The 10,408-nt window shown below is 42.1% G+C and overlaps 1 protein-coding gene across 6 annotated transcripts in view; it reads right to left on the reverse strand.

Moving 5' to 3' along the window:
• Positions 1 to 10,408, reverse strand: part of ttll7 (tubulin tyrosine ligase-like family, member 7) — a 68,099-nt gene that overhangs the window by 376 nt on the left and 57,315 nt on the right. The window contains exons 19-23 of one of the 6 annotated variants that reach the window (XM_032525845.1): positions 9,878 to 10,038; positions 7,659 to 7,832; positions 6,253 to 6,356; positions 1,055 to 1,130; positions 1 to 263 (exon numbers count right to left, since the gene is read on the reverse strand). The exon at positions 1 to 263 is cut by the window's left edge and continues 376 nt beyond it. In XM_032525845.1, coding sequence (XP_032381736.1) covers positions 143 to 263; positions 1,055 to 1,130; positions 6,253 to 6,356; positions 7,659 to 7,832; positions 9,878 to 10,038 — 636 coding nt within the window. In that variant the 3' untranslated portion in view covers positions 1 to 142. Of the gene's footprint in view, positions 264 to 1,025; positions 1,131 to 6,252; positions 6,357 to 7,658; positions 7,833 to 9,877; positions 10,039 to 10,408 lie in introns of all 6 variants that reach the window. The other 5 variants (XM_032525846.1, XM_032525851.1, XM_032525850.1 and 2 more) reach the window with 5 other exon arrangements.

Genomic DNA, 10,408 nt, shown 5'->3' on the forward strand with positions numbered 1-10,408 from the left:
GGGGATTTGGCCCGTGTTGAGGCTCCGTCAGGTGTCCAGAGCTACCTGGAGATGAGATCAGAGTTTGGCTGCGTGAGAGTCAAGGGAGGGAGTTGAGGTCAAAAGGCGAGGTGTCGAAAAAGCCAGGGTTGCCACGGTGACCTCAGAAGTGGCCCATCCTGGCAGCGAAAAGGCTGCGTGAGCGTGGAACGGCCGAGGAGATGCGGCCAAAGCTGGACGAAGGCCACTTCATGATGAACTGGGAGGTCACTGGCAGCAGATACCTGGACAGACGGACAGGAGCGAGGGACGGAGGGATTAGGGGAGAGGATGAACATAATGAGAGGATTAGATATGCAAAGGTCACAATTTAGAGGTCAGGGCGCATTAGTGCTCGGCACTGAGACCACACACTGCATATTTTCCATATATTGATTCTACCATTTTGTGGCCGTCTCCATTTGCACATTTCCACTTTAATAATAGCCTGGTGATTTCAACTTGTTCAACTTTGAAAACGAGAAAAAATAAATAAATTGTGAGATCCATATGATCTGGGGTATTTTGTGTAGGGCCGCAACTAACAGTTTTTCAATTAATCCATCATTTTATCTATAAAATGCCAAAAAATAATAACAGTTATAATTCCCCACATACTAAGCTGACAAGATGTCCTGTTTTGTCTGGCCAACAGTCCAAAACCCAAAATATATTTAATTTTCATGAAAAAAAAGCATCAAATCCTCATATTTGAAATGTGGAAACACCAATATTTTACTCGCTTTTTTCTTTATATCAATGCTAATGATCAACTATTTAGGTTAAATAGTCGATTATCATCACAGCTCTAATTTTATGTAATGTACCAAATCTAAAAGGCCATACACATCGTGCTCTCAGTTACAATCCTGTTTAATTAGGTTATATATATTTATATATGTGCTCGTAAAGTAATAAATTGACCATTTACTGACAGAAGCAGATCTTTCAGATTTTTCAACTTTGATCCTTTTAAATTGTTGGTATCATGAACAGAAGATCCTCACCTATCATTCCGAGGCATAGGCGTCAGTACCTTTCTAAGACTTTTCTATGACACCTTCCACCGAGACAGAGCAGTGAGGCAGCTCCTGCTAACAGCGTTCCAGTACCTGAGAATGAGACCAGCGTCAGGTTGAGATAGAGTCAGGAGGAGCTGAACCCTGCTCCCATCTTCCTTAGCTACTGGAAATGAGTCAGATATGGTTGTCAGAGGAATGTCAGATGATATGATCAAATCCTGGACATGGTTAACTAAAGGTTATGCAAATGCTGCGGTACTCTTCAGAAAACATGAGACGGGCAGGTTTGAGTTCTTCCACACTGATCAGTTGGAAGAATGACTTACATTTAGGGGCTTTTGCAGCACACTTCTTGTATTGGGATGTTATACATTATGTGACCTTATCGCCACATCTGCAGAAAGTCGTTGCTAATAAAAAGTACATCTAATACCCGTTTAGTTAAACGAGAACAATGGACAAAAGGAATAGTCCTTGTGGAAGTTTTTAAAATGTGACAATCTAATCAAAAGGAGCCACTGGGGCTGAGGATTACAGAGTGAAGAAATGATGTCTTCTTTTGAGCTGGTGCAGAGATAGCATACTTTTTCTCTGACAGCTCTATCTCCTCGTGAAGTAGCTCTTGGACAAATTAGCCGAGCAGTTTCTTCTAAAGGCGACCGGAAAGAGGAAAATAAAAAAAAGCACATGTCGCTGAGAGCGTCTGCTTCAGCACAGCTCCCGACTCAGGAGAGTTAGAAGGGATTCAAATTAACTTCATTTAGTCCAAGTAAAGTGCACTTGAGACAGCTTCAAGTGGGCCATAGGTATCCCTCCAGCACATCTTCTTCGGCACTGACTGGACTTGGTGAACGAGGGCTCAGTCCGGCCCTTCTTCTTAAACTCCACTCAAACCCAAGAGAACAGGAGGGCAAGATATGCTTTGCTCTAAGCTGTTCACATTTGCTTCACAAGCAAGTCTTAAAAGTGACATTTAGTAATTCCATACCACGATTTGGTGTCACCCTTGGATTCATTTCTTATGTGTTCCCTAGCTCGGCACCTTATTCCATCACCATAGATTCATGATATTCATCAATTGGGATTCTGTTCATGGATTTGTGGTGTGATTTTTTTTTTTTTTTTTTTTTTTTTTTTTTTTTTTTTTTTTTTTTTTTTTTTTTTTTTTTTTTTCTTTCTTCCCTTCATTTCCATAAGGCTTTCACTGAAACCCCCAAGCCCAGACATGGAAATGTCAGTCAAAAAAAGAAAGAAAATCAAATATTGAACATTCATTGGGGGCTCGAGTGTGTGTTCTTCAGAGAGCCTCTGCTATTCACTTTGAGAAGATTCTGCTCATAGAAAGCATCATGATGCTCGTAATGGCAAGGGGTCGGTGGGAGGGCTTTTCACGTCCAAGCGGCTGCTGTCTCTACAGGCTATATTTAATTGGACTCTCATTCGGTATCTTCCAGGTTTGTCCTCCTTTTGATCATGAAGAAGAGCTTGGCAACAGTGTGCATGCTTGAAAGCCAGGGGGATTCTTGTCCATGTACTTGTGCTTTGCTTCAATCCATCAGTTGAGGAGACAGAAAGATACTCTCCTGCTCTGCTCCTTACATGCACAGCTACAATCTACAAGCCACTGTTTCTACTGACATGCCTTCCATGCTTCTCCTAAATCCTCTATCGAAATGCAACTGCCTCATCAAATTAGGAGCCCAGACAAAACAAAATGCCATGACTAAGGATGGAGAAGACTGCCGCAATACCTGACACAATCATAAACCAAGAGGTACAAAGAGGCTTGAAGGTTATCTGCAGCCCACACTCAGCTCAACACCCCTATTAACCCTAATTACTGCCACACTTTTCAGACAGATGAAAGTTAATAGAATCTGAAACTTTTGTCATCATGGGAAAATTGTCTTTGGGTAGTGACAGTAATTCCAGGCTTAACAAGAAAGTCATTAGTGAAGCTATTTGGCTACTTCCTCTCATCTGCCCACACAGACTGAAGGACTTTGCTAAGACCCATGTGGCTGTTGACACACCTGATTAGGGCACTCAACAGAGGAAGGATGCTTCAACAAGAGCGGGCAGGTGTGGTCAACAATGGAGACCACAAAGACCTCAGCCAACAGATCCACTTTGACATGTGCCAAAGGCTGCCAAGAGCTCTGCCATTGTATGCGTTATGTGTGTGTGTACATGCAGAAGAGACGGTGTAGGTATTTAGTTAGTTCAAAGGAGCCAAATTAGCCTGAATATATAATGTTTAATTTGAATGCGTAACATAGTTCAAGTAGTCGGAATGTGGAGGTTTGCCAAACTGTTCTTCCAAAAAAAGCAATTTTCTGTGTATGACCTCATATTGAACTAGAAACCTTAAGATTTCTGTCCGCTTTAGCCTTCGAGAAATGTCATACACAGTATACAGGTGTCAAAAATGTGTTCTCAAACACATATAACTTATGCATATATGTTTATTTCACACTTCATTTTTTATATCTTTGGATCAAAACAACTCCTCTTAAAGGAAACATAACTTGACCGGCTATTTTTCCAGTTTCCATTTTTTCTAGCATTAATTTCAGTGAAGTTATGAAGTTACCCTGATAAGATAAACCTAATTATTTCGTAATAATAAATAATTTATTTACAAGTTTTCATTAAAAAATAGGGCCACATTTTTTCAAGCATGTTTAGAACAATACTCACGTATGTACATTTCATTAAACGTTACTGGTTGCAGTTATTATTTTGAAAGTAAAAAAATGTGAGAGCTTGTAGACTACGATGTGGGAACTTGCAGAATAAAAAATCTGAACTTGTATGTTAAAACTTGCACTTGCAAAACAAATTGCACACGTGATCTGAATTTGAAGTCACACAAAGAAAAGAAAAAACAGAGCTTTTAAAAAAAAAAAAAAAAGCTTGTAAATTGAAATTTGCACTTGTATAAAATATTCACAAATGTGCAAGCGTGTAGTGCAATATTTACTCGTGTACATTTTTTTTCTCGTGTTCATTTTCCATCACAACCACAACTCAGTGATTACAACTTGTCGAATGTGGCCCTGCAATGTGCTCTCTCGCGTCACACAGTGGCGAATCTCGAACATCAACTTTTGCAACACTTTTTGTGATACATTTGGTGCAAAACTAATGTGTACCTGTGGTTTTAGTCTGTGGAGCTCTGAGCCAACAGGAGGGCCGGGGACCGCAGGGTTTCTATTGCCAGACGAGGGACAACTCTGTCCGGCTTATTTATGTAGCATGGAAGCTAGCCTGAGCTAACTAGCAGCCAACGCGTGTTGGTGGAATAGCAAGCCAGCGTTAGCAAACTAACCAACCAGCCTGCTTATTGGTAAATACCTTTTAATTATCAGTCAAACTAAAACACTGGCGGTGAGCTCCAGGTCCTCCAGGTTCTTTGTGTGACTTCAAATTCAGATCACACGTGTGCGAATATTTTTTGCAAGTTCAAATTTAATTTTTACAAGTGCAAATTTTAACATACAAGTCATTTTTTGTTCTGCAAGTTCTCACATCGTATTTTATAAGCTCTCACCTTTTGCACCATATTTACCTTCATACATTATATTATTATTACTGGTGTCCTTACTATTGTGACTCTAATGTTAGTCATAGAGGACAACATCCACAATCCTCTTTCTTTGCAAAAATACATTTATAAAGTTCAGCTGAAGCTTATGTTTGGCTTCCACAGTCTGAGTTAGACAAATCATGTGGGTATCTTCTTCCAAAGATTAGTACGAAATTCCTTCTTTGTGTTTTATCTTGTGACAGCATTAAGAATATTTGTTTAGGTAAAGAGGACTGAGGATGTTGTCATTTGTACATTGTTTCAATGAACAAACTGTATGGGCCTGTGAGTATTGTTTCAAACAGAACCTATCCTTTAAATGTACATGTCAGTTGGACATGGACACAGCTCAAGAGAAATAGTTTGAGGTTAGTTCGGGTGTGAGATGGGAAGAATGATTGTTGTGTAGCAGTCACATGACATGTACATGCACACACACACACACACACACACACACACACACACACAATTTATCCTAATAGAAAGCTTGTGCATCAATAAGAAAATAATCCTAATTGCTTCTCATCTATGTGAGGTGGCGGCGTGTTGCAACTTTTCCCTGCATGCCTGATGGAGAGATGTGAACCGTTTGCGTTGTGAAACTGCAAAACACATGATGCAAGCTGAAAAATTTTCTGTCTTCTTGTGACAAGAAGAGAGTATAGCTTAGGTTGATTATGGCACTGATGCAGTGCAGGGGAGGCGCTCAGTTCCCACTGAGGCTACTCGTACTGAACATACCCTTAAGGTAATTTGCTCTTGACAAAAGAGTTAAGTGAAAGGCATAAGCATGTAGCAGCAGGGTGATTGGCTGGTGATGTACAGCAGTTGGCTGAATGGTTGCGATGTGAACAGTGCTCCAAACAGTCTTAAAGGTCCCATGACATGCTGCTTTTTGGATGGTTTTATATAGAACTTACTGGTACCCTAATACTATATCTGAAGTCTCTTCCCTGAAATTCAGCCTTGGTGCAGAATTACAGCCACTAGAGCCAGTCCCACAATGAGTTTTTCTTTGTATGTGCCATTTCTGTGTTTGTAGCTTTAAATGCTAATGAGGAGGAAAGGAGCAGAGCAGGGTGGTGGTGTGGCCTTGACCAGCTTGCCTTGGGCAAAGCAGAGAAAGGGGAGGTAACCTTTCCCCTTATGACGACATATAGGAATTATTCCAGATCGGCCCATCTGAGCTTTCATTTTCTCAAAGGCAAAGCTGGATACTCGGGGCTCGTTTTACACCTAACGCCATTTCTAGCCACTCATATTTATGTTTAAAAAAACTCAAAGTAAAATTGTCATGCCATGGGACCTTTTAATATGCTTTCTTCTCCTATCTCCTTCATTTCAAATACATTGTTTATAGTTTTGGGCCTCAGATCATTTGAAACATATCCGATTCTCTGGATGCTGTATGAGTCGTTCCAAACATCACCTGTTTGAATGGTAGTGAGGGAAAGGAGAGGAGACCATGCTAGACTGTTGGTTGTGTAGCCAATGCAACCCTCATTGGGCAGGTGGGACCAAGCCTGTGTTACAGCTGTGAGGTGGTGGAGAGCAGCAGAAAGCAGGGGACAGTAACGGTGCTGGGAGATGGGGGGGTTTAGCAGAACTAAACCAAGCATAGACCTGTGTCAAGGGGCGAGGAGACGGAGGAAGAGGAGGAAGAAGCGGCAGCGACAGCGGCAGGGGTGGAGCCATGGGTAGAGGCTGGTCCAGCAGCAAATGGTAAGCTTTTTTTACACAGACAAATATATACACAGAAGAAATAAGGAGAGACAGACCAATGCATGCTTACATGGACTCTCAAGGATACCTACTGCTAACATTTGGATACACCAGTGTGTCATTTTGTGCATGCTCGAGTTATTAAATCCAATTACAGTTTTATCTTAAAGTCCTCACATACTCCACTGATTAATTTATATTCTTGAATCTATCCTCGTAACAGCTGAGGTTTTTATACTGTGGGCGCAAAGTGATAGCCTGTTAAAATATGCGCTAGAGTTATGAATCATGCAACGCAAGGCCCCAGGAAAAAAGGAGCTCTCTCTCTCATAAGGTCATTTGCTGCACAGGCTCATCTGGGCTCTAATTGAATTAAGCAGGCCTCGGGGGGCCCCGGGCTAACCTGAGCGCTAATCTGTGGGCCATTATTTCCTGTTAACAGCACACTCCCTCTCTCCCTTCCCACACCCTCCTCCCTCCCTGTCTGCCAGCCCAAAGCATATGTGCTTTAAAAGTTCGCTCACTCCAAACCTGAGCTGCTGTCTCCTGCGGGGACTATCCTTAAAAATAGAACGAGGCTTATTTTATTGTTTGTTTTATCGGGGTTATGTGATGAAGATGATTGCTCTAAGTCTCCATGGAGAGGAGAGGGGAATTGTTTGTCTGAGAGAGGTTAAATGATGATAGCTGTTGAAATCAAAGTTTTCTTGTCTTTATGTCAAAGTTAATTCATTTAGTTTTAACAAGTTTATAACTAGGCCTCTCTGTGGTTTATACTGCTTTAACAGACTCAGCTTTAACCAGTTTCCATCTGGACTTAAATATCAACCACAGGAAGACACCATCATTATTATTCTCAACACCAAGGATGTCTCCTGTAAATCTTATGCAACTCAGGATCAGTATCTTAGGAGGCTTACTTTCCTGTCCGTGATGTGTAGTGTGCGTTTGGTTGTTTCATAGTGTTTTAATATCGTTATTTTGACCATATGGACGTGCAGTAGTTTAATCTATAAATTAGGTGGATAGAAAATATGAAAATAATCTAGTTATGGGTCTGAAGACTTTTCGCGCATTTAGATCAATGACCTTTCCAGAGCAAGAGCTCAACATCTTGCAGAAGGACACTGAGTACAGCTTTAACCTGGGACCTGCCAGTAGGCTCTTGAATCCCATTGTGTCCTTGAATCTTGTAGAGCCACTCTATTGCATAGTGAACTATCTATTACAGCAGGAATGCTCTAAGAATCTTTTGAAAAATATAGAGCTCAGTGGGAAGACATTAAAGAGTTTGGTCTCCTCCTCACCTTGTGTCGTCCCATTCAGGGCTGAGTCCGGTCAATGAGCCACGGGACTCTGAGACAAACTTGTAGACAACCAACAGGCAGTCTCGGCATAGCTGGACCAGCCGGCGGCAGCACTGCAGCTCCTGGGGTGACACCACCTCGCTGCTCTTACTGAAGATGGTCTCCCACGAAGAACTGGAGACCAAATGAGAGGGCACGCACACACACACAGAGTGAAATGCATTTAGCAGTAAAAGATTAGCATCACCATAAAATCATCAATATACACGGGTATACAGTGCATCATGTATATGCACGATACAGACACAGCTTAAGCCATATCCATTCATATTTATGAAAATATGTTCTCTGATGTGTGGCCTATAGTGTACAGTTTATGTGTGTATATACACTTGCATGCACACACGCAGACAAGCAGGGAGGAGGAAGAAACAAATCCAAGTACAGTTAACCCCCTTTACAACCCCGGACCTACCCCTCACTGTGAGTGAGCTTCAACAACTGAGACATACAACCCAGGGGGGTACGTTTGATGTCTACCCCCTTTCACTCTTTGGGAGGTGGGGGTGCTTCCTCTGAAAGAGTTCAAAACTGTGTGTGCGTTTCCATTCTCTTTCTCTAAGTCGTTTTCAAAGCCTGTTGAATTCATTGGCCACAATAGCTGCTAGGCCGTTTGATTGTTGTTAAGTCCCTTAGATAAAATATCAAACAAGAGACAGAGAGGAGTTGGAGTGTGCTTTCGAGGTGCACCGCTTCTCTGTTCCTGCGTGACATCTGGGCCTCCTATTGGGTTTATCCGTGTTTGGGCCGAGGCCTGTTGTAGGGAGGGGTCGGATGATAGGCTAGCAAGCTAGCTGGATCATCCAGGCAAGCTGTAGTCAGACAAAAGCTGCATGGGGTGCTGCGTGCAAGGGGTAGCTGAGACTAGGCTAATCCTCCCAGGCCTCTACCCCTCCACCCAATCTTTTCTCTACCATTCCTTTTTTTTTATTTTTTTTTTACGATGTCTGATTTTCAATCACTCTCATCTCCGCTTTTTCTGTCACCGGGTTTCTCCACATCTCGCCTTCTGCTTATCATCCCCTTCATCTCTATCACCTGCTTAATCCCTTCCCCACTCTCCCTTAATTACGACTGCCAAGGAAGTAAGGGAGGAAGAAAATGGAGAGCTGTGGGCAGCAACTTCAGTTACACCCTTTGAGCCCTCTGGGCCGAGGGAAACACGGCCACTGAACAACTGAACTGTAAAGAAAATGGAGAGGAAGAGATGCAAAAAGGTCACACCTTCATCACAGCTACCAGCACAGCAGCTGTGTGTGTGTGTGTGTGTGTGTGTGTGTGTGTGTGTGTGTGTGTGTGTGTGGTTGTGTGTGTGTGTGTGTGTGTGTGTGTGTGTGTGTGTGTGTGTGTGTGTGTGTGTGTGTCTGCTGTAGGAATCTTGTAGGAAGCCACTTACTGTCACATCAAAAAAGTAGAAAAACAGCCAAATGAAAACCTCAAAGTATTTGAAACAAACTGTAGTAAAAGTACTAAGAGGCCTTCATTCACCTCCTTCCTGCTTCCATTCCTCCCCTCTCCTATTCTTGCTCTCACCTGTGAAAAAGCCCTGATTAACAGCCTAGATTTATGACCTTAATTTACACCCCATCTCCGAAGAGTACTAACATGTTTCTTTCATCCCCAGGAGCTTTCAGAAAAGTGCAGCAGGGTCTGGTTGGTCTGTCACTCATTCTCTGTCATTGAGTTGTGGTTGCTTCCCTCGTCATACTGAATAAAAATCGCAAATTGTCCGTGCTGTCACTGAAAATGAGATATTGACGAACACAGGGAGATTGGGTGGTGCGTGAACTTCTAGTCATGGAGATGAAATAGTGGCAGTAATTGGCCTGCAGTATGATCCCTTGTTTGTGTTGATTTAAAAGCATGCAAGCAAGTGTACATGAACGTCTCTGTTCATACATGGGTATTCTTTCTGACTCTAATTTTCAAATTTTTGTCTCTTTTTTTTGTCTTGGTACGTTGGTCTTGATTTAAGTCACCATTACAGTTAAACATATTTAAATTTCTTTCCTTTCCTCTCTCCATGTTGGCAGGCTACTCGCCCCACCTTGGATTGTGACGTGGTCAAATGATGCTTATAAACTAGTTTATTTCAAGTGTACCCCAGCCATTTCATCCTCACCCTAACCCAGCTCAGAACTTAGCTCACACTGGCCTACCCGGTGTTCAAGAAGCAGTTCCACAGGCCCTGGCCATGACTCCAGAGCAGCCGATTGAAGACGCGGTTAAAGAGCCGGTAGAGATGGAGACTTTCTACTTCTGGCTCCCTCCAGATCCGTTGCAGCGCTGAGCGTACATTGGTACGTACAATGTCCAACACCTGAGTGACAGTGAAAGTGAGAAGGAGATAGGGGAAAACAGCAGAAAAAAAGGCTTAAACCAAGTATGTGATAATAAAAAGAATGAATGCTCCAAGACAAGGCAACAGCATTTTTAATTGCAATGCATGAGGCATTTGTTTCAAATGTAAGATGTTTTTCTATTTTTTTTATCTTACCTTAAAACTAGCAATCACAAAGTTTAATGCATTCACTCAGTAAGAACACATACAGTATACATATAGTAAATGCACAAACACATCCTGATCCTAATTTCATTAGACCATACACACATGTAGTGAGGATTTCAGCAAGTTTATCTCTGCAGTCATGTTAAAGCATGCACAGACATACTGTGTGTGTGTGTGTGTG

The sequence above is a fragment of the Etheostoma spectabile genome, chromosome 9 (assembly GCF_008692095.1).
Source record: "Etheostoma spectabile isolate EspeVRDwgs_2016 chromosome 9, UIUC_Espe_1.0, whole genome shotgun sequence".
NCBI classification, from domain to species: domain Eukaryota; kingdom Metazoa; phylum Chordata; class Actinopteri; order Perciformes; family Percidae; genus Etheostoma; species Etheostoma spectabile.